This window comes from Protopterus annectens, chromosome 11.part0 (genome assembly GCF_019279795.1).
Source record: "Protopterus annectens isolate FY-2018-M chromosome 11.part0, PAN1.0, whole genome shotgun sequence".
In the NCBI taxonomy this organism is placed as follows: Eukaryota; Metazoa; Chordata; order Ceratodontiformes; family Protopteridae; genus Protopterus; species Protopterus annectens.
Window position 1 is genome coordinate 1,430,357,529 of NC_056745.1, and position 24,540 is coordinate 1,430,382,068.

At 40.5% G+C, this 24,540-nt stretch overlaps 1 protein-coding gene across 1 annotated transcript in view; it reads left to right on the forward strand.

The window, feature by feature from the left end:
* Window positions 1–727: 727 nt before the first annotated feature.
* The window catches only part of LSM8 (LSM8 homolog, U6 small nuclear RNA associated), a 76,638-nt gene continuing 52,825 nt past the window's right edge, over window positions 728–24,540 (forward strand). Inside the window, exons 1-2 of the mRNA XM_044088726.1 lie at window positions 728–927; window positions 2,790–2,830. Of these exons, the coding sequence (XP_043944661.1) occupies window positions 897–927; window positions 2,790–2,830 (72 nt within the window). The 5' untranslated portion in view covers window positions 728–896. The remainder of the gene's footprint in view (window positions 928–2,789; window positions 2,831–24,540) is intronic.

Here is a 24,540-nt window from a genome sequence, read left to right on the forward strand (position 1 = left end):
CTTGTCGCACTTGCAGCTACACTTGCAGTGCCTTTCCTTACATTGCTTCACATCTTTCATAATGTAATACTATTCAACAGAGCCTTTTTCTGTTTTAGTAATAACAAACATGTCAGCTATTAACCTCTTAGCTCAAGAAATCTGGACAAAGCTTAAAATACAGGTGGACAAAGACTCAAAAATAGGGATAAAATGTTAAATACTGCTCTGATAAATGTAGAAAGTTAACAGGTTTTGTGTCTGCATATATTTAGTCTGAAAATCAAATCTATGTCAATATTTACTGACTTCAAACCTCTGTGACTTGCCAGAAAATCGCAACTTTTATGAGCAACAGACCAAAAACAGGCAGAAATCTGTACAGTTGAGGGGTATGAGCGTGATCATACCTCTCAACCATTTAGTGCAAGAAATGTGTACAATGCCAGACAAACTTGGGGGACAAAGGCATGTTTGCTTTAACATACATTTTCTGAAGGATCCGAAGTCTTAAACACATGGCATTACTTATGGACTTCAATCTTCAAATCATCCTAGTGATATACCAGAAAACCACAAATGTTAAGAGGCACAAACTAAAAATATGAGCCAAAAAATCTGGACATTCTGCGAAAATCTGGACAGTTAAGAGGCGAGCAAGCACACGTCACTCCACATAAAAATTGTCATATCTCTCTTCCACGGACTCGTCAAATCAGCCCTTAGCGTATCTCGGAAGTCGGAAATCATTTACTTTTGCCTGCAAACGAGCTAATCCTCTGCTAGTGTAGTCTGTGATTACCGGAAGTCCCTGAGTAAAAGCTTGTGTCAAGTCGTGTTGAAATCGTTGTCGGTGTTTCAGCGTCAGTAGTTACTATACTGTGGATGAATAATTGTAGGCGGCATTACAATATAGCATGGCATCTGCTTTGGAAAGTTATATAAATCGTATCCTTTTTATAAATGTGGATTTCTAGTGTTTTACAGTAAAAGAGCTTGCTTAAATTTGAATAGTGTATATGTTTTACTTTATGTATATAGTGGATGTTTCTTTCCTCGTCATTTTATAGTATGGTTTCTGTAAAACTTCTCATAAAAACGTTTGCTGTTTTGTTCTTAAAAATTAAAAGAAAAAAAACAGTAAAGCTGGCCTTTTGAAAGAAAGTTTACTTTTCTGCATTTCGTGCATTTAACACAAATGCATTCATTTGTATCACTTTGTGGCTTGGCTTATTTGCAGGGTTGCATTGTTTTGTCAGTAAGTGCAGTTTCTCTTTAAGCAGTATACATTTCAAGCATATGTTGGAGTAAGAGTATCAGCTGACAGTAGCTGTAGTTTACAGCCTCGTAGCTTTGTGGTAAGAGCTCACAACTCCGTAGTTCAGTATTTATCTCTGGGGGCTGTCTGTGTACAGCATGCATATTTATCCCATTTGCGTGATGTGAGTTTTCCTCTACCTTCCAAAAAACACTGACAGGTTGCACTAAATTATCATTGTATGTTGTGTTTGCCATTTACCTTGTGTCACGTCTGAAGGGGTGCCAAGAACGCAATTTAGCTTGTTTAATTAACAGTAAATAAACTAAAAATTAATGTCAAATTCTCCACTTTGGTGAAAGAAGATGGATGCATAGTCTTCAAAATCAGTGTGTCATTGCCATATAAGTTTTCCTTTCAGATTATTATTGGCGTCTTATGAATTCAGTTTTCAGTTCTGTGTTATTTGACTTCAAATGGAAATCAAAGCATTTGTGCAAGTCTCTTTACATGAAGTCATTTTCATATTCATAAATAAGTATAAGCTGTATCTAAAAAAAACTTACAAAAATTTGGAGTGTGTGCAAATAAGACTATATTTCTTCTTAAAAGTAATGTTTGTGATACTTTTGTTCATCACATATTCTAATGGAAGGCCTTGTTTGGGACAGACAGACCAAATGCCCATTGATCTTGTATCCTTTTAAGTATGTTTGTCCTCCCAGAATGCTGGTTGAACTGTTGTGGTCTAAGTTGCTCACAATAACCTGTTGCTGTAGAAACACTCCCTGCTGAGGCCCCCACCCCCACAGTCGTGGTAGCAAGTGTTTATTTAAAAAGAAAAAAAAACTTGGATTCCAGTACAATGTATAGGGTTATATTTTTAATACTGTAGCCCATGGTTATTCTCTGACCATCTGTATATTACTGTGATGCTTTACTGCAGCATGCAGTCAACATTATTGTGGTGGTGTCTGAGTAGCAGCACTACCTCCACATCAGGCTTGGCATGAAGTTCTCTCTGCATTTCCTTCTTGCCAGAAATGTTACTTGAGTCAAATCACCTTCCCCTTGCAGTCTATTACTCCTCTTTCCCTTTTAATTTTCTCTGCAAAACCACACTTTGTATGCCTGCGTGTTTAGGTAACTTGCGTTCATGTATTGCCATGTACATTTCTCCTTTATCGTGCTATACTATTTCACTAACAGCATATTTTGTGGTATCCTTTGCTCGTATGTCTTAGATCAGCTTCGTTTTTTTTATCACTACACATTTTGTCTGTTGTTTATATTTTTGTCACATGGGGATTCATTCTTTTGTACCTACCCGACTTTTTCTGAGTGTGTGGTGTATGTATGTGTTTGTGTATATAATTTTCTAACCATTTCTTTTTTGTCTTTTACCTGTGTGATGTTTATTACAAAAAAAAATTTTTTTAAGTAACTTAAAAAATTGCGTTGTAAATGCATAGAGCTTCGGCATTTATAGTTTTAAACAAAAGCATGTATTGCTGATGCTGGTGTGTTATGTTCCTTAACTCGACAATTTCAGGCACTGTTGCTGTAATTACATCAGATGGGAGAATGATTGTGGTAAGTTTAAAAAAAGTTGGTTCATTACAGAATGAATACCACTGTTTTTGCTGATTTGAACTTTGAATAACTCCAGTTTATCCATTCAGAATGGAAGGAAATTTATAGTATGCTTTGTTTTAAAATGTAGCTCTGATATTACAAAAGGTTTATTTTTATTCCCACACATGGTAAAAGGCTGATTTCTTACCCTATCTAGACCACCTGGTCACTAATACATATTCTTGTTTAATAGTGTGCTTCTATAATCATGGAAGCTCCCAAACGCCCACGAGCTGCTATCATGCGGTCACTCTACTATTTCTATATTCATGGCACCCCTCCTTGCTGTCAGTGCAGCTGTTTTTTGAAATTGTTTCATAATTACTTCACAGTTGTTTTGAAGTAACTTTTTTTGGTTAATGTGCTGTGTAAGAATTGTAGGAAGTGTTTGTGTTTCATAAAATATTACTGCTGTTGATATATTTTGCAGTTATTGCCTTTGGTAATTTGTTATGCATGGTCTGTTCTGATAAAGAATTGCGAATTCCAGGAGCCAAACTATTTACTAGACGGGTATACAGTTAAAAATAATGAAGCTGTTTTCTGGACTTCAATGATTTGTAGGTAGTCATTGACTTTGGAATGCAAAGTGAGAGTGTAGAAGTGTTTGACTCGTAATGGAGTTTGATTGCAGATGCTGGATGTCTGTGCAGATAAATAAGTTGTAAAGCAAAGTAATAGCTGTAATCTGCTTAAGATTCAGAAGTAAAGTTAGAGCAAGTGATGCCAGTGTTGCAGGATAGGAGAATGGTGTATAATTCTGTTAAGCTCAAAGCCCTGCACTTTACTCTCCATTGACAGAGTTTAGACAAGTTAAACAGGATTGAATCCATGTGATGCAGATGGAGCTGAGTATAGGGAATATGGAGAAAGCTTAGTTTAAATTCTCATTCTGATGCTTTAATATCCTTTCAAAGGGATGCAAAGGAATCCTTTACTTGAGTAAAAGATAATAAGGTTCTCATCGAATCCTTTACTTGAGTAAAAGATAATAAGGTTCTCATCGTGCAGTTGGAGACCCACATAACTGGTTTAGAAGACGGAGTGCAGGAAGAATGTTTTCTTTATGGGGATATCAGAAGGACCGGAAGATCAAGCTCTTGCAGTTTATAGGAGAGCATTGCTAAGTTAGTGGGCAGAATTGTTAGAATCTGAATTCTCTTTTGAGCATGCGCACAGGATTTTTATCCTGAGGTCGCTGGCCATTTAAAAAAAAAAGCCTATACAGATGGTTGTATATTTTGCTACTTGTACATTAGAAGGGTTTTAGCACTTCTTTGGAAACCTGGATTGTTGCACTTAGAATGATCGTAGCACTACCTTGGAAATTATTTGTTTAATTATTTGTCTTTGTTGATCAGGGAAAGTCAAACTGGGAAAAACTCATTTCAGCAGAGGTCTGGGGAGAAAAGCTCCATGTTTAAGTTACACATGATGTACATTTTATAATTGCAAGGTAAAACATCTGTTCATGAGCTTATTTACATGATTTTTAAGTACTTCTTAAAACATTTTAACACAAAAACAAGGGAAAAATTAACAAATTGGCTAATTATTGAATAAACAATGTAGTTATAACATGGTGGCTGCAGGGAAAAGATCAAATTGGGGTGTTTTGTAGTTTTGTAATAATTTGCAGACATATGAGTAGAATAGCTTAAAAAATGATGAGAGGTATGAAACTTGGTAAGTTTTCAGAGTGATGAAATGTGTATTTATAAACTGGATGGTTGCACCTAAGAGACAAGAACTTTTGTGCCTTCACTCTGGAATAAAATCCCAGTCCAGGTTAGGCAGAGTCCCTCATTTCCTCTCTTCAAGAGGAATCTTGATGAGTGGATGGGAGATCGTAGGTTTACCCCGGGTATCACTTCTGTGTCACTGTTAGACAGAGGCACAGTATACTAACCTCGAAAAAGGGCATAGCAAAATAAATTTAATATGGGTGGCGAAAGCCATACACACTCTGGCTAGGCTTATAAATGCCCTAGGGCAGATAGCCTAGTATGAACCTATGAACCTATTATGCCAGTCTAGAAAGATTCTGTTGGATTTATCCAAGTCTTTTTACTACTGGTGCACAGATCATTTGTTGATCCAATGGAAACAAAGGAGATGGTGGGGAAGTGGAAGGGTCAGACAGATGGATCTCGGAAAAAGTTTAATCAGAAGGTCAAGACGGCAATCCTGTTAGTTTTGAAGCAAAAACTGAGAAAATGTCTGTCATACCAGGAGAGAAGAAAGTAGACTGACAATAAGAAGGCAGGCTTTTCTGCGCAACTTAATGTTTATTTTTTTATGTCTTTTGATGATGTTAACTGGGTTTAGTCTGGTCATCTGTGGTGTACCAAAGACACTTGGCTGGTGTTATGGGGTAGCCTCCAGTCCTGTAGTCTTTAAAGTTTGTCCACTGTTGAAGCAGGTATGTGACCTCAATATGGTTGTAATGTAGTGGTAGCTGGATCAATCACTTGTAGTTTGAATGGAAACTTTATATTCTGCACTGAATGGTGTGGACATTCTGATGGCTTTTGAAGACCATGTATTCAGGATTTTGAGCAGTGATGGTGAACTATCTGGAATTGTGTGTGGGCAAGAGACATAAAAATCAAAGGAAAAAAAAAGGCAGTAAAAGGTACCTGGCTTCTTTGTTTTCTTTTACAAAGTTGGTCAGCTCCTGATTTTTTTTTTTCTTTTTTCCCACAGGCTGGGATTTTTGCCAGTTTCTCCCAGTTGTGGGGAGGGGCTGTACTTTGGCATGGGATCCATCTTCCCGCCTTTTATTATTATTATTTTTTTTTTAATGTGCTAAACCATAGACCTTGAAGATTTGGTGTAGGAGTAGTAGATCTGAGAAGCTCAAATATTGATTTAAACAGTCTGGAGTTACTGCATGTGTTTTTATGATGGTTCTTGACATCCAAGGAATACACAGTAGAGGGAGAGGATCAGGGATGATGATCATTGGAAATAACGAGTGGTTTATAAGAGATTGCAGTCTGTGCAAGTTTTAGTTTAAAAAGTTTATTAAAACTTTCCAACTGCAGTACATTTAAAGGGACAGTCACTCCTATCCTGAATGATGAGCCATGGATTATGGTCGGCGAGTAGGGTTTGTTTAGCTGTGGGTCGAGTAACTCAGAAGAGCAAGAGCTTGGATACTCCTGCTGTAAGAAACACGCTCATCAGCCCAAAAACATGAACATGTGTTGAAGGTCAGATTTATTCCTAATCAATTGATGGTGCCAGGAGGCAGGGTGTGATTTTTGATAGCTCACAGAGTCCTGTGTTTCCAGTTATAAATCTTTTTATCAGACCAACAAAGTAGCTTTATGACCATCAAGGAGTCATTGGTGGGAATGCCTGATGAATGCTGTTCCACGTGACCCTAATTCTCAGGGAAATATTGTTACAAGTTGCACAGTTTCTTTTTGTGTCTGTGTGTGTCTACACCTTGGATCTATGAGACTTCCTGAGCTGGAGAAATATTTTACGAATTTCTGTTCCCTGATGGTATATGTCTACATGGAAGACTCTACTATTTTCCTGTTTATACCAAGTTTTCCAGAAGAGGTAAGATGGTAACATCAGTTGAATCAGATCACTTGGAGTTCTTTTAGGACATTGATGATCGTGATATCTAATCAAACACCTTTTAAGTTGATCATTATCTGTGGTGGTCTGCCCCCTGTTAGACACTGGATTTAATAAACATTTCTGCAATGTTTCCTTATCTAAAAGGGTGGTTTGCCCCTCAAGAATAGCCGTGATTTAAAAAAAATAAAGAACAGCAGTGACTTAGATGTGCTGCATGGAGAATAGTGAGAGTCCGTGTGGTGGTGAAATGCTTTTAAAGGCTCTCTAAGGAAATGGTATACCTACTCTGTTCATTGTTTTAGGCAAGTGTCAGGATCGGCTAGGCCTACTTCAGACACACCATGGGAGAAGGCTTAAAGGGACTGGATGATGATTTAGAAAAAGGCTAGAAAATACAGTGTAATAAACTTACCATAACAGTAGATGTTGAGGTAATCACTGCTGCATTAGTCTTGGCTATATAACAACTAGCTAGTTTCAAAGCACCTTACATGCACTCAAACTTTCAGGCAGCTCAAGGTAACCTGACTAAAAAAGTTTTGGTGCCAAGCCCTTCAGAGATTTCCTACCAACAGAGAGAGGGAGGCAGAGGCCTGAAAGGGCAAAGCTAGAAACAACAGCAACAAAAAATAAATGTCCACACCCTGGCATAAAAAGTTCACCAAAAAACAAGGGAGATGGAGTGAAGGTTGGATCATTTGATCATCTACTGTTCCGGTAAATTCACTTACACAGCTGTACTATGTTCTTTGTATTCATCGTTGCTTCACTGGCCTTAGCTATATGGGCAGATTACCCTATTTAACTACATCTGGGAGGTGGAAGGTAAGAGTCCAGGAGCCCCTAGAAAATAGTCCTTGCAAAATCTGATCTGGACCCAGAGAAGGAGTCGAGCTTATGTAGGCACAGATGCCCATGTAGAAGCTTCTAGGATACTTTTAAAATCTTAACCCTTTCCAAAAAGTATGGGTGAAGTCAAGGCCCTGGTACTGTGGGCCTTGAACGCTGCTGGAATAGTTTGCATAGCAGAAGGTAATAGCCTTAGACAATCATTTTGAAATGGTCTGTTTTGACAGATGATGTGCCTTCTTATCTTCACAAGAAAGGAACAATTGATTCGATGATCTGAAAGATTTAGTTCTGTCAAGATGGTACCGGAGTGTCCTTTCTCCATTTTTAGATTCAGGAAAGAAAATGGGGAGCTGTATAGTTTTGGCTTAAAGTAAAATCTGATACCACTTTAGACATAAAAGAAACATTAGTTCTCAAAGAAAGCCTGTTCTTATAGAAAACTAGATCGGGTTAAGTCACCTTAAGAGCTTGCAGTTCAAATCTGTAAAACTTATTTTCATAAGAGCCTCAAGTCATCTAGGTTAACTGGTTCAAATGGAGCAGATGTTAGCTTCTCTAACACAAAATTAAGAGCCTAAGGAGGAGCCACTGGTTTTCTCGGAGGCCTGTTATACAAGTCCCCTTTCAAGAACAACAAGCCAGTCTATTTCTTTGTGCCAGACCCAAGCCATGATAAATGGGGAGGGTTGCGTCAGGAAGGGCATCTGGTGTAAAACTTCACCAAATCATTCATGCGGACAGCAGTAAATATTTACATTCTGGATTGGTCGAGGCCTGGGTTAACGACCACCACCAGTACTGTTAGCCAACAGGGTGCTGGTGGAAATTGGGCTACTTTTGACCGAAGGAGGAGAAGAGGAGGAAGGCATGGCCGAAGGCTGGAAGAGAGGAGAAAGGCTAGGATTGTGGTAGTGAGGGTCGGAACTTTGAATGTTGGCAGTATGGCTGGTATAGGGAGAGACATGATGGACAGAAGGAAGGTTGGTATATTGTGTGTGCAAGAGACTAGATGGAAGGGGAGTAAGGCTAGGTGTATCGGAGGTGGATTCAAATTGTTTTATGGTGTGGCTGGGAGGAGAAATGGCATAGGAGTTATCCTAAGGAACAGTATGCTAAGAGTTTTTTGGAGGTGAAAAGCGTGTCGGATAGAGTGGTGTTTATGAAGCTGGAAATTGATGGTGTAATGATGGATGTTAGTGCATATGCCCCACAAGTTGGGTGTGCGATGGATGAGAGAGAAAAATTTTGGAGTGAGTTGGATGAAGTGGTGATGACTGATGACTGTACCCAAGGGTGAGAGAGTGGTGTTTGGAGCAGATTTCATCGTGCATGTTGGTGAAGGGAACAGGGGGGATGAGGAAGTGATGGGTAGGTGGTGTTAAACAAAGGAATGCAGAAGGTCCGATGGTAGTAGATTTTGCAAATAGGATGGACATGGCTGTGGTGAAAACATATTTTAACAAGGGGGAGGAGCATAGGGAGACATACAAGAGTGAAGGAAGATGCACACAGGTGGATTATATCTTATGTAGGAGGGCTAGTTTGAAGAAGATTGGAGACTGTAAAGTGGTGACTGGGGAAAGTGTAGTTAGGCAGCATAGGATGGTGGTTTGTAGGATGATGATGGTGATCAAGAAGAGGAGGAGGAGTGCGAGGGCAGCACCAAGGATCAAATGGTGGAAATTTGAAAAAAGGAGAATTGTGAGGTGGAGTTTAGTGAAGAGTTAAGACAGGCGCTGGGTGGCAGTGAAGAGTTCCCAAATAGCTGGGTAACTACAGCAGAGCTAGCATGGCAGACGGCAAGAAAGGTGCTTAGTGTGACATCTGGACAGAGGAAGGACAACAAGGAGACATGGTGGTGGAATGAGAAAGTACAGGAGAGTATACAGAGAAAGAGGTTGGCAGAGAAGCGAGATTGTCAGAGAGATGAAGAAAGTAGACAGGAGTATAAGGATATGAGGTGCATGGCAAAGGCTAAGGATAAGGCATATGAAGAGTTGTATGAAAGGTTGGACACTAAGGAGGGAGAAAAGGACCTGTACCAATTTGCTAGACAGAGGGACCGAGCTAGAAAAGATGTGCAGCAGGTAAAGGTGATCAAGGATAATGAGGGAAACATACTCGCAAGCGAGGAGAGTGTGTTGAGCAGATGGAAAGAGTACTTTGAGGGGTTGATGAATGAAGAGAATGAGAGGGAGAGAAGGATGGAGTTGGCTTTTGCAGTTACAAGTTGAGGTGTGTTGGCTTTTGCAGTTACAAGTTGAGGTGTCCAAGAAGGTATTGTTTGAGTGCTTTTTAGAATTAATGTGTAGTGGTTATTTTCTGCTCTCCTGTGGAAACTTGTTCCAGTTTGGAGCAGGGGAGTAGCTGTATAAGTTTTGGCCAGTGGATTTTTTGGTCTTAAAAATTTAAAGGTGGTATTGGTTGGAGCTCCTGAGGTTTTTAGCTGGAATATACAGAGAGACAAGAAGGAGGTGCTAGGACAGGTGGTGGGTTTGTAGAGGATAGAGTGAATGATGGATAGTTGAGAGAGTTGTAGTTGATGGGGGAACTGTAGCCAATTTAAAGTAGAGAGTGAGAAACCATGATATGAGTTAGGTGATTGATGAGCAGCAAACCAGGCAACTTTGTTGTGTAGGTGCTTTAGAGTTTGGTTTGTAGAGTGGTCTGTAGCTTAGTTAGGCTTTTTGAACCATAGAGGAAACTTCGGGAAAAGATAGGCATGAGCTAGTGAGACTCTGGAGTGTTGAGTGAGGAACTTATTATTTCTATAGAGTACTCCAAGATTCTGGTGTGTGTTTTTTTTTGTTTTTTTTTTTTTGTTTTTTTTTAATGCAGTGGTGGATATGGAGGTGGAATTTGATTATCTATAGAAGTTTTGTGTGGGGTTCTGCATTGATGGTGTTTAGTGAGGTGATAGAGAGGGTAGATTTGAGGTGGGAGAGAGATTTATGGGAAAATAATAGGTTTGGTCTTTTTGGGATTGAGGATGAGTTGGTTGTTGGCCACTTTTCAATGAAGTTGAATGAGTTTTGGGTAAGAGTGTGCAGGTCAGAGAGGGTATCGAAAATTAGAGATGATAGAGTTGTCAGCATATTATATGAGTATAGTGAGGACAGGATGTAATGAGGTGATTAGTGAAGTTGTTGAAAAGCAAGGGACCAAGGAATAGACCCTTGTGGGGCTCCCATCGGGTTGGGTAAGAAGGGATGTTGTGCTTTGGAAAGATAAGCTAACCACAATGCTTAATGAAGCACTTATTAGTGAAAGCTTTTTTTGAGTATTTGAGCACTCCTCGCCCTAGGTTAACCTTGTTTTTTTTTTCTGGATTCCCAAACCCCATAAGAATAGGGAAGATCCACCTTACAGACCTGTTATTGCAAGTGGAGGTTCCATATCAGAGGCCACTGCCATGTACTTGGATTTTATTATTCAGCCTCTTGCTGAAAAGAACTTGTCTTTTTATTTTAGATTCACTTCATTTTTTAAGAAAAATAAAGAAAAGTATGTATGAATGAATAAAGCATTTGGGTAACTATTGTAGTTGAAGCCCTACACACTGTTACACCTGTACTGTTTTGAAGCAGCTACAGAGGCTTATAGTAGAAATAATGCTACACAAGGGCAAACTGAATGCTTGGGAAAGCTAATAAACTTGCTGTTAAAAATTTTTTCAGTTTCAGTGGCCAGGCTTACAAACAGATGAGGGGGAGAGCCATGGGTGCAGCTATGGCCTCCAGCCTGGCCAGTGTAGCCTTAGGCAAGTGGGATGAGGAATGTGTACTGCAAAGTGAATACTGCAGTTTTATGACCAAGCTACCTTTGCTTTAGTGACTATGTATTCATAGTTTGGCAAGGTGAGAAATCTTCTCGCCAAGTTTATCCATTACATCAGTAACTCCACCTCCTTCCTGAAATTTACCACTTCCATCAGCTTGGAATCAGTGCTGTTCCTTGATATTGATATTGTCTGTCAGTATTGATAAAGACAGAGGAAAATTAACTTTTAACTTGTACAGGAAACCAACCGAAATGAACTGCTTACTAAGAAGAGATAGTATGCATCCAGTCAAAGCTAAGCACAATATAATAAAATCACAAGGCTACAGATTAGCAAGCATTACCACAGATTTGGCCCCTTTTCTCAAAAATGTGTGTGAAGTCCCCTCTCTGAGCCAATAATTAAGGAGCCTTAATCCTTACCACTGACACTAGAGAGGGTTGTGTACTTGGAACAAAAATAGATACACACGGTATTTCCAGATGCAGCTTGTCTGCATCAAGTATAATTTCCCTTAAGAGCACACAGGGAACACACTCAATCCGGCATCTGGAGTTCACTCTGTCTCCCTCCAGGTCCCCAGTAAGACTCCTCAGTGGCACAGCTATAGAGTTGAGTCCTCAGCGGAGTGTCCAAGCCAAGTTCTCTATAGCACCCTGTCCGTGAAACTAGTGCTTCATGTCCCTGCACCAAACAGTTGACGCACGCACTCTTTGAGATTTGATCTTCTCTCACACACACACACAGCTGTGAAAGGCTGGCACAGATTACTAGCTATGTCCCTTCTGCACAGTATATAAGGTAGTTACTGCCACCAGACACTCCAAAGCCACAAGGGTACCCAATTGTACCGAGCAAAATGTAATATCAGTGCAAATGGTAGTATTTTGACCAGTGCAGTAAGGTTATCAGGAGTGGCCAGAGTCACCAAATAGATATGAGTACTCTCAAAGGTTAAAATATTCTTCAAAGGACCAGCCGCAATAAAAAGTTAGTGATAAAAATTCTTCAAAGGACCAGCCGCAATAAAAAGTTAGTGATAAAAAATAAAAGAACATCTATGTATAATAAACACCAGATTTTCAGTCGCAGGAAATATTACAATAATGCAGACAAATAGATTCACACAGCTATAGAAAAACAGTACTTAACTAATCTCCCTGTATTTTCCTGACTGATCTAAAGAATTACTATCCCCTGGTCACTTTCTAGAGCAAGGCAAGATGAAATAGATGAGTGATCCTTCTTTGTCAGGTTCCAAAAACTGAGTGCCTTGAGACTCAGAATCATCTAGTATTAAAATGCCGTTACAGTGCTGGCTTAAAGAATGATTTCACACACCTGGTCATATGACTTCTGGTTCTCATACTACCCCCGTTTTTAGCATGTGTCAATAATACACACAGACACACACACACCTTTGCTAAGATCTGTTGCAGCTTCTGGAAGTTATAAAGTAATAAACACTTCCACTCTTTCTACAGGAGCTAATAAACCATTCTCTGGCACAGACATTTCGTCTTTGGCTGCAGTCAAAACTGTAAGATACTTAATTTAGACCATGAAGATGTAATTTAATCTCTTACTGTTTTTCAAAGTTAGCTGGGCTGAGATTAACCTCTTCTCTTTCAGTATCCTCTGTTAAAATATATACATTTAATGATTTTACAGTACAGTCAGGGCCCACTGTTATTACATTTTTAACACGAGCAGCTTTACACATGCATTGTTCAACACAAGCATTTGTACAAATCAGTTTGATATACAAATGGCATACAATTCTTTACAAAATTCCAGCTAGCTGTGCTGGATATGTTGCACTGCACTACTCTTGGCATAACTGGCAATACCTTACATTGTCACAATGTGAATGATCTTGAAAATGATTTCTTAACCAAAGGATATGAATCAAACATGTTACATATCCTGTATCCCATTAGCGGTTCTAAAATTAACAATGACCCTATGTGGAAAAGGTCTTTTGGTAGAATTATACAAGCAGGACATCTAACCCAAAAGAAGAGAAAAGGAAGGACAGTTGCATTTTAAGTTACACTTGGGATTTCAGTACAACTAAAGCCATTGTTAAGGAAAGCTGGGCCAGCCTTACTGACAGTCAGCAGCTTGTAAGGGTTTTAGGAGATTATCCCACTCTTGTATCTAAAAAGAGCAGAAGCATATGTAGCTATATGGAAAAGAAAAATAAGGAACCAGGATAACGAACGCCAAACTCTGTAGGCCACTTAACTGCACTTTCTGTGAATACTTGGAGTGTGACTCATGAGTGTCCCTGTCTGAAACAGATGGTGAAATCGTCAGCACGTGGTAACTGTAATACTGAAGAAGTTGTATATAGGTTAATATGTAATGACTTCCCTGCACTATATGTGGATAAGACTGTGAATAAACTGAAATGGAGGACTTCAGGTCATCTTTCTGACATCATACATAAATGCCAGAGGAACACGTTATCCAAACACTTATTAGAACACCCCAGACATTCTGGTTTTCATTATTCTGGACTGTGTGGAGATGGATGAGAGGACATCAGTGGTGTGTTGGAGAAAAAAGAATTATGCTGGCAATTGAAATTAAATGCATTCAGAAAACCGGGACTTGACTATTATTGCTGTATTAAGAGTGTGTTGAATTTACATAAACTGACACACAGTCTGTAAAGGTTTATTAGAGAATTTTTTCAGGAATATTTTTATGTACTAGAAATATTGTGTAGAATATGTGTGTTTATTGCATCACACTAGAGATTTAAACTGTAAGTTCAAAACACAACATTTTTTCATGCCGTTATTACCATGTAGTATAATTCCCCCATCTGCCATACTGGTAGATGCTCATGCTCACACTAGCACACTTTTATGTACATTACTAGTTTACTTTGTCCACTGTTTTCTGTATTGTTTTGTGTTTTTTCTACTAGTTTTCATTGTATAAACATGTTTTTGAGGCTGTAAACATGAGAACTATGAAACTTGCAAAGCACTGGCATTTTTTATGAGCTGTTGTTAACTTAGTTTGCAAATACACGTGGATGGATATTTACTAGGTAATGTTAGATGTATTTTTATGTTTATAGTGTTTTAGTTTAATTGTATTTATAATGTTTTAGTGTTTTTAGTTTAATTATGTTTATGGTTAGCTATGTGTTTTTTTTTTTTCCTTATTTTAGTTTTTGTCACAGACCTGATGAAGGCTTTATTACATTAGTTAGCCAAAAGTGATTTTAGTTAAAAAGTCTTTTTATGTATGTGATAGGCTTTTGTTAATACCTGATCTTGGAATGTGGGTTGTAAATAGTGTTTTTCTTAAGTAGGATTTAGTTTGTTCTAATTAGTAGCAGTGTGTGGTGGTGGGTACTTGCTGTTCTAAAATGTACTTTTACAGTCCTGTTTATATTGTTTGCCATGAATTCTGGTTTAAAATTAAACAATACATATTTCCACACCTACTTCTAAGTATATAAAAGCCAATATGTTTAACATTAATATATTTCTGATTTTTTGTTACTGAGGATCGCTTTTCTGTGAAGAATAAAGGCTTGTTGCTTTGGAACACTACCTAGGATTCATGATTTTTGGAAATTATTGTGACTGAGCTCATAAAAAAAGTTGTAAGACCACTAGTTTCTCATTTTATTATTATTCATTTTTCCCCCCATACCCGACAAGAATTTTCCCATTCTTATCAGAAAGAGTAAGATTGGAATTGACCAAGTGCTTAGAAGCAGTGGGATCAACTAGAGCTATAGCTGCTGGGTCAGATTTGGGAATAGTGTAATAAAAATGTAAAAGACTAAGCAACTTTATACAGCTTTAGCTGCCTTTTTTTTGGGACAGCTGGCTGACTATCAGTAAAATTGCAGAAAGTAGTACATGAACACACACACACACACACACACACACCTGGAGAAATGGGTGTAGGATCTGGAAATTCCTTCTGTAACAGCTTTTCTGAGCGACTGATAAACCTCAGTGTTCTCCCACTGAAAACCCTTGCAGATTCTAACAGTCTGAGACAGAGAATCCCCCACAGGGAGAATCAGAAACTGAGCTCACCTGGTATCCATCCCTGCATCTTCCTATTCAGAATCTTGAATCTCCTCAGAAAAGAGGGTACCCCCTTTTTTTTTACCAGAAACTACTTTGAGAAGGATCAATAGCCTGAATTAGACCCTGAGCCAGACTTTGTGAAATGCTCCTACCACAGAGATTTGAGGAGGAGTAAATACATGCTTGGTTTTCTGTTTCGTCTTGATGGGAACATTGGGCCACGTGTGTTACTGATGGCAGCAGCTTCCCCACAAATGGACAGCAATTTGACACTACAGGGAAGCCTTCTCTGTTCCATACCCAGGACTGATGACTGGTTTTCCTTTGGCCACTGAGGAGACCTCAACGGCCACAGATGTGGCTAACCCCTCTCCACAGTGGCTGTAAGTGCTACGCCAGGGGGATCTGGGGTAAAAGTTGAGTGGTCTGAGGTACAACAAGTGGCCACAGCAGAGTCACCCACATGGGGCTGAGGCAAATAGCTAGCCTGCTTTAGTAGCAAATGCTGTTTGCTTAATTTTTTCTTTTTGTGGCTGGAGGAAGAGCCAACCATTGGGGCAGTAGTTGTTCCATGGTCAAGAGGAAAATGGTACCCTTTTCCTAGGTAAGATCAGCAGCAAATGCCGGTAAACACTACCAGTCTACAAAAGTTAATTTTTTGAAAGAAAAGCACAGTAAAATGCACTTAAACACTATGCCAGCCCCACAAAAGTATGTTTGTTTTCAGGTACTTTTACACCACTTTTAAAATGACAGGAGAATTAGCATTCCATTTAAGAGTACATAACTGTTTTGGGACATCTGTTAAAATAACTTTTCTGAAGAGGAAAGTGTTAAAATAGCAACACAGATAAGAATACTGAACTTTTTTCTCCAAAGGGAATATCTTCCCAGCAAAGGAATAGCGCAGGCCTACTGTTAATCCTTGAAAGCATCAGAGGAGCGTACTGTTCAGTAAAGCTCTGAAGGGCTTCATTCCCAAACTTGGATTTTAGTCCGCTCTGCTCAAGCTACCTGACAGTTTTGCTGTATAAAAAGGTGCCCTGAAGCTTTGGAAACTATCTGGCTGTTGTATCCTTGGTAGGATATAACCCATATAGTTAAGGCTACTGCAGTAGAGATCAATATGATGAACATGAATTAAAACTACTGGCTACATCCTTTAAATGTTAGGAAGTATTGCATTGCAGTAAAGGGATTTTGATTACTCTGCTAAAGTCTGGAGAGAGAGGGCAGTCTGACTGCATCAGCTAAAGGCTAAGCAAGTGGCTGAGGAGATATGAAGTGAAAAACAGCAGCAGAAGTTTTTGTGCCCATTTAAAATTTAGAAGCTGCTAAGGGTTTTGTTAACCTGTATGCACAAGTAGTAGGGGCAAAATCCCGGGTTCTGCAGATTCACAGTTTTTTTTTCTGTCCCATTGATAAGTTCTGATCATGCAGTTAATTTTATCTCCTTTGCCTGCCAACCATCCGTCCTCCCAATGGTATATGGGCCCATTCAGTTTCTGGTGGTGAGGATCGTTCTCAGGTCTGCCAAGGTGAGAGGATGTATGGGGGAGGGGAACCATCATACTGGCAAGACATCAGGAACATTTGTGCTCTTGCAGGCATCTCAGTAATGAGTATATTTTGAAGTAAGGCCGTATCCCCTCCCCTTGTCGTCAGTTATGCACCCACATCACCATAGGGACTGCCAGTGTTCCCTCTTTGTCCACAAATGTGTGCTCCCTCACATGTGCGACCAAGAGTTTACCGTCACCAACTTGGGCGGTAACAGTACATACCCCTTCCTACACAGGTTCCTGCTTTCCATTCTTTGAGATGTCTGTAGTGCCACTTTCCCTTTTAAAAGATGAGAAAGGCTCATCCTGAGCTTATTGCTTTGCTCGAGTGTGTGCCAAGGAGGAAGTTACTAGGCCTAGATTACATATCCCTTGGCATTTGAGTTGCAGGAGGGAAAGAAAACTTGGGTGTTTTAAATGACATTTTAAAAGCCCTGGAGATAACCACCTCTTGGCAAGATGCTCTAATTTCCATAATCTGTAAAGCGAGGCAGGTAAGGCACCCATGTGTTGGTCAAGACTGTAACAATTTCATGTTTTAGTGTCCTGACTTGCAGCATTGCTGGCTGGGTTCATTCATATAGATCACTGCAGAGTTGTCACAAGTTGGCAAAGATTTGATAACATCCTTAAAGCTGTTCTGATACAAGAAGCAGAATATACTGGTACACCTTTAGTGGTAAGACTGCATGTCAAAAAGGCACTTCATAGAGTGGGGAATGGAGTACCTCTTTAATGCATTAAAAATGTATGTGTTTAGATAAATTAATTCTCCTGTTGCAAGCTGTCAGTACTAGGTCCTCAGTTTGAATTAAGGTGAGTGTAGGCCAGTTGACACCTTTTTTCATTGTTCAGGGGAGCAAGACTGTTCTGTCTGTTCTCCCTATTTATATTTGGAGCCTTTTGCCAAGTCCCTAAAAAAATGCAGAGAACATGGGTTTTTCATTGGGCTGGTCAGGAAATGAAGCTGTCCCTCGAGGCCTGTATGAAGCAGTTTTGTTAGCCTATGTCACAGAGCCAAGCAAAGGTTGTCTGAATTGTTTACTTTGTTGAATCAGTTGAGGAAACTTCCAGGATGTCAATTCAATTATTTGTGCCTAGTGCCTTGATGGAAAACACTGGGTAAACTTATGGAGGAGCCTGTGTCAATCCATGGAGCAGGCCATTTGGCAAGTTTTTGAAAGAGAAGAAATTATCATTGAAAATGTGGTTTTCTGTTTAGGAGGCCTTTACATGGGAAATAAAATCATTAACGTGAGCCCTGTATAGATGTGATGGCCTCTGCAGTGTTTAAATTTAATGCCTGCACTTGATCACGATTATTTGAGATGGTTGGCTAGGCACCTGCAAGTCATATATTGGATCATTTGCAGGATGGCATCTTCTGTCATGCGACCACTGTCAGCAGGTATTTGCTCTGACTGGAACAGTGTGGTTTGTAGAGGTTTAAACAATGTTTTTATTGAGAGAAAGAGAACTTACAAAGGATAATGGTATCGCCAAGACCAGTTTTATTTGTGATCTTAAAATCAAGGTTGGAATGCTGAAAGGTTAGTGATTTCTACTGCATAGAAGCAAATGTTGATCTATGAAAGGTGAGACCCAGCTAGATGATGGGGAGACCATTTGCTCACCTCAGTAAAACTTTGCTCTGCCTTGCAATGTCACAGATTTACAGTATTCTTTTATACTCCATACAACAAAAGTAAATAAAAAGTTCCCAGAAGACACAAAGTGCAAATAAAATGAATTAGAAATAAAAAAGATAAAAAGCACAACACAGCAGAAAAAGGCAACTCATTTAATCACAACAGGTTAGCGCTTTCACAGTCACTCAAACAACCGCTTCATCAGACAAACATTTCATAAAACAGTCAATATTTAAAAAACTATGCACCAATGAGAATGCCATACTAATTAACTATCTTATTAAATTTAAAGCAAGACAACACACACGCACATATATATATATATATATATATATATATATATATATATATATATATATATATACCATGACCCCCCCCCCCATTAATATTCCAAAACGTGCACACTGATTGGGCAGCGTGCACGTTGTAAATCGACTTATACTAATGGAAAAAGGTCCGGTCGCCCGGACTTTTTCCATTAGTACAAGTCTTTTTTTAAAACACTGTCTCGCTATGTTAAAGGAGTTTAACATAGTGAGACAGGTTTAAAAAAAGCAACGGAGATCTCCGTTGCTTTTTTTAAAGCTGTCTCGCTATGTTAAACTTATTTAACATAGCGAGACAGTGTGTAAAAAGCAATGGAGATCTTGTTTTCTCCGTTGCTTTTTTTTAAACCTGTCTCGCTATGTTAAATGGCTTTAACATAGCCAGACAGCTTTAAAATAAGCAACGGAGATTCTCCATTGCTTTTTTTATGTCTCGCTGTGTTAAACCCATTTAACATAGCGAAACAGTAAAAAGCAACAGAGATCTTGCTTTCTCCGTTGCTTTTGCCCACAGCTCTGATGTACTGCGTAGGCATACGCATGCGCAGTATATCAGAACTGCCGCAGAATACCAGACAGATGCGGAAGGGCAGCAAAGAGGCATAATACAATGCCATTATTTAAGAAAAGTAATTTTTTTTTTTTCTTAAATAATGTCATTGTATAATAGCAATAACCCACTTCTGGGTGTGGGAAATGCTGGATTTACCCACGGTTAGCTTTGTTTGGCCACTCGGGCTTCGCCCTCGTGACCAAACCACGCCAACCGTGGGTAAATCCAGCATTACCCACACACACCCAGGCATGGGTTATTGCTATATATATATAAAAACCTGTATTAAAAACTATAAATCAGTAAGTTAATGTTTCAAACATCTCTGACATAAAAATCCTATTTTAGTGTAAATAATCCAAATATCCCCTTAATATATGGTTTGCCTAAACTACACAAAAGTCTAGTAGATCCACCTACGCGTCCGATTGTGTCCGGAAGAGGGTGGGTCACTGAACCTCTCTCTCTTTTTGTAGAGAAGATGCTGCGACCTATTGTTGATCAACTACCTATTATTTTAAGGGACACAAAAAAATTTTCTAGAATAACTGTATTAGAGGGACTGCAGGACTGGATAGCACTAGAGAGCTATTACTTGCTACCCTGGACAGGCTCATTGTTTACTGTCATCTCCAATGAATGGGGTATTGAAACTATCATGACTATGCTCAATGGTATGAAATGTTACTCGAATTATAAGGTTTTTCTTATCTGTGAGTTACTTGGTATCATCCTTGATAACAATGTGTTTATGTTTGGTAATGACTATTACTTGCAGAAAGTTGGCATGGCTATGGGTATGTCTTGTGCCAATAGGTACGCCAACTTAGCTTTAGCTCAATAGGAGTCTGAAATAGGGATTTTAGCTCATCCTAGGGTGCTTTGGTATAGACGTTTTGTTGACTTATGTTTTTTTGTTATGGGAAGGTGATGGAACTAGTCTCTGAATTTATAGAGTGGTTGCATTCTACCACTTCATTTTTGAGATTTACCTATGAATATTCAGTGGAAAAGGTAAGCTTTTTAGATGTTTATATTAATAGGAAAGACATAGGTGGCTTTAAAACATCTCTATATAGGAAAAAGATTAGAAAAAATACTTTACTACCTAAAGGTAGTATGCATCCACGGCATGTGTCCAGGAATGTGCTTAAAGGTCAATTCCTTAGGATGATGAGAATACATAGTGATGAACGTGAATTGTTACAAGCTTTTAATACTTTGAAAATAGACTTTCTCAGCAGGGGGTATTTTGAGAGAGAAGTTAATAACTACATAGACCAAGTTATGAAAGAAAGGCACAGCATAGGTAAACCTTATTTTTTAGAAAAATCATACCCAGATGTTGTCATCTGATAGTAACAATATGAATATGAGGTGTTTGTTAACCTATGCAAGTGATGTCAGTATATTCTGTGATGTTAATTAGGAAACATTGGAATATTCTATACTCAGATAAGCTAAGAGAATGCATCTCTGACTCCACTTTTCTCTTTTAGGAATAACTTGACTTTAAAGAAACAACTTTGTGGTAATAAAGATGATGACGTAGTACTAGAATCACAACGTAAGGGTACATATCCATGCAGACATTGCCATGTCTGTAAATTTCTATATAGAGCCCCCCAGTTTAGACATCCCTTTCATGACTGCTTTGTTGAGTTTCCTTTTTATGCTGACTGCACCAGTCGTAATTTAGTTTATTACTGTTTCTGTACATCTTGTTTTCTGTTGGTAAGACCAACGGGTCCCTTGGAGAACGTGTGTTAGAGCATCTTAGGGACATCGGTAATAAGAAGAATACTAATGCATTAGCTAAACATGTAGAATGCAGTGGCAGAAGTCATGAATTTAAGTTTTTTGTATTGGAACTAATAAATGAAGGCAAGAGAGGTGGTGACATTTGTAATAAGACCAAAGCCATTGAGCAAAAATGTATTATCTTTGTTTAAAGCGGATACTTATCCAGGTATTAATGATATGGTTTCTTTGATACCATTTTTACTTCAGAGATGTTTGAAACATTAACATGTTAAGTTGTCTATCTCGCCTTCATTCTTGCTGGTTGGGTTCGGAGCCGATCTTCGGCTCCGACTCGGCCATCTACTAAAGCTCAAGAGTTATTTACTGGCTCGAGGCCTCCCCTTATCCCACAATGCTTGGCACTAGATACCCAGATCTCGTTTGCCGCTTCAGCTACAAGGTTGCGCTTTTACTGACTCAGGTCGTATTAATCCTTTTTTTTGTATTACTAGCTAATATTTACCTTGTATTTTTCTTAGATATAGATTGTCTTTCCCTTGTAGTGTAGTTAGACTGTGTATCCCGTAGTTTGTCCCACTAAGGAAACTCGTTTTCTGTTAGTTCCCCCCCCCTTGTTTCTCTCTATTAGTGGCTAACCCCACCCTTGTTGTACTTACAGGAGTAGTGTTTAGCGTTGCAGTATTTGTATATTTTTATTAAGGATAGTTGTTAAGTGTGTGTGTGAGTTTTTTGTGGTGGTTATTATCTTAACTAGTGCGGGTGTGTGATGATTCTGTGTGCCTTGTTTAAGCACTAGTTTAATTTTTCTCTCTTTAGTATCCCTGGGCCAGTATGTCCAAGGATACTAAAGTTTCACGCTTCAAGAAGTGTGACTCGTGCTGTCAGAAGATGTCTCTGACAGACGGTCACACTTCATGTGTTTATTGCTTGGGTTCCCTACACCTGCAGGATTCCTGCTCGGTCTGTCATGCCTTCAGCCTGAGAGTTCTGCAGGAGCGTAGGAACAAGCTTATTTTGAGAGGCTTACTTAAGCCAGAGGGATCCCCGGCGAAGCCTCAGTCAGGGAAATCCTCAAAGCCCGCCAAGCCGTCAGCTCCCAGTTCGGAGCCGTCACCAGGCGCAGCATCTGCCTCCTCTTCGGCTCCGGCTGGAGCAGACATCCCTAGACCTCAATCGGCTCTGACTTTAGTGTCGGAACCGTCGTTGGGCCAAAAACATTCCAGGTCCTCTTCCCTAGAATCCGTTCGTTCGGCTGCGAGGTCACCGTTGCTTCAGTCGGAATGAAGCCATAGGTCCCACTCCTCTCAGTCCTCCAGGTTATCCGATCATGACTTGGAGAGGGTGGTCAGTAGACTCCTTAAATCGCAGGCCCTGGCCAAAATGTTAACCAGCCCTTCTCAAAAGACTGTGGCTGTCCCGGTGTCTTCATCAGTTCCTCCTCCGACTCCCCTTTTGTGTTCGGAGCCGAAGCTGGTTGGGGCTCGAATCTTGGAAACGTCGGAGCCGATACCACATCTTTCGGCTCTGATCTCTTCATTGGTTCCTTCCTTGGAGGGATCTCTGCACCGGGACTCCCTCATCTGCTCCGAGGGGGTGAGTGGCATCGGACCCTTGTCCGACCCCGTTCCCCCTCTCGGGGCTTCGGCGCAGGTGAGCTCGGCCCCGACATCAGCCTCGGAGCCGTCCCTCTTGGTGCCGGGAGGGTTTCATGTCTCTTCGGAGCGGGGACCCTCTGCTCTGCCTGATAGGGGTGCCTTCGAGGTCATGAGGAGCATGCTGACACCTGAGTCGGCTCCTTCCCCCATGGTGCCTGCATCGGTCTCTGTCCACCCTCCTGACACCAAGCGTGGAGAACACATGCTCCAGGTCGCCCCATTGGGCGTATCTTCTGTGGCTTCCCCTGATCATTCAGAGGAGCCCCCTCAGAAGAGAAAATGTAAGAGGAAACATGTTGACTCCCCTGAGTCAGTCACGTCTGATACAGACTTGGAGGATTTGGAAGGGTCCCCAAGATCCCCCTCTGAGGATGTCTCTTTTTCAGACATCCTAGAGATCCTTAAGCAGAGGGGGAACTGGACTGCCCTTAACCCTTCTGAGGATGAGTCTGTATACCTAGACGCGTTGGTTCTTGCTCTTTCTCCACCCTTCGACCCGCTCATGGAAGTAGTGGCTCGAAGGGCATGGTCAGCCCCGGACACAGTGGAACCAACTCCCCACAGGCCAACTAAGTTCATTACAGCCCCACCCAACAAACAATTTTTGACAAAAGGTATCCCTGTTGATGCCATGGTGGCAGCAGCCACTAAGAAGGAGTTGGCTGACCCTTCGGTGCCTGTCCATCCACCTAATAAAGAGTCTAGGACAGATACGGGAAGCGGATGTTTTCCTCAGCGACCTTTTCCATGTGGTCGCTGAATTATCTGTGCCATTTCACCCGCCTTCAAAGGGATCTTCTCAAGGAACTGGGTGATACCCTTCAGGATCCATGAGCTGCGGGGGCTCAGGATAAGATTAACTCCCAGCTGGCGACCCTTAACTTTTATCGTCAACTCCTCCATACGGCTCATTTCTTATGCAGCCGATGGGGCGAGTAGGGCTGCAGGTACAGGCGTGGCTTTCAGAAAACATGCCTGGATGCGGTTATGTAACTTTGCTGACCCCTTTAAGGCGTCCGTCACCAATACCCCCTTCAGTGGTTCGGCTCTGTTTGGACCACAGGTGAAGGATACCCTTACCAGGTGTGAGCAGGAAGGCAAGACTCTCTCTGCCATGGGAGTCCGTTTTTCTACTCCCTCTAGACCATACCCTAAGGGTCAGAAGATTGGGAAAATGTGGTTTCGGAAACCCCAGGGAGTCGTGCCTGACACACGTGGTGAGTTTCCCTCCAGGGGCAGGGGAGGGAACAATAATAGACACCGCCCGAGGGGCAGAGGGGGTCCGCAAAATCAGGGTAGCGGAGAATCTTTCTCTAACAAACCCTTTCAGCACCCCTGAGGGGCTGCCCGACTGTCCACCTTCGAAGGCAGTCGGGGGAAGATTGTCACTGTACCCTGGCATCTCCTCACACAAGACAAATGGGTACGGTCCATCATATCAGAGGGTTACAAAATTCCCTTTGTCCACACCCCTGTACTAACAACCATGTCCCTTCCAGATGTTCCACCCAGTCTAAGGGAACAAGCAGTGCTAAAAATTTCAAAACTGCTAGAAAAAAGGGCCATCCAGGCAGTCCCAGCAGACCAGCAAGGATCCGGAATTTCCTCCAATTTCTTTTTGATACCAAAAAAGACAGGGGACTGGAGACCTATTTTGGATCTCAGCAGGTTAAACAAATCTGTTCAAAGAACAAAGTTCCGGATGGTCACGCTTCAGTCCATTCTACCCTTTTTGAGTCAGGACAATTGGATGTGCTCCATAGACCTTCAGGATGCGTACTACCATATCAAAATAGACAGGCGCTCCAGAAGGTTTCTCCGCTTCCGGCTGGGAGCCAGTCACTATCAATTCAGAGCCCTGC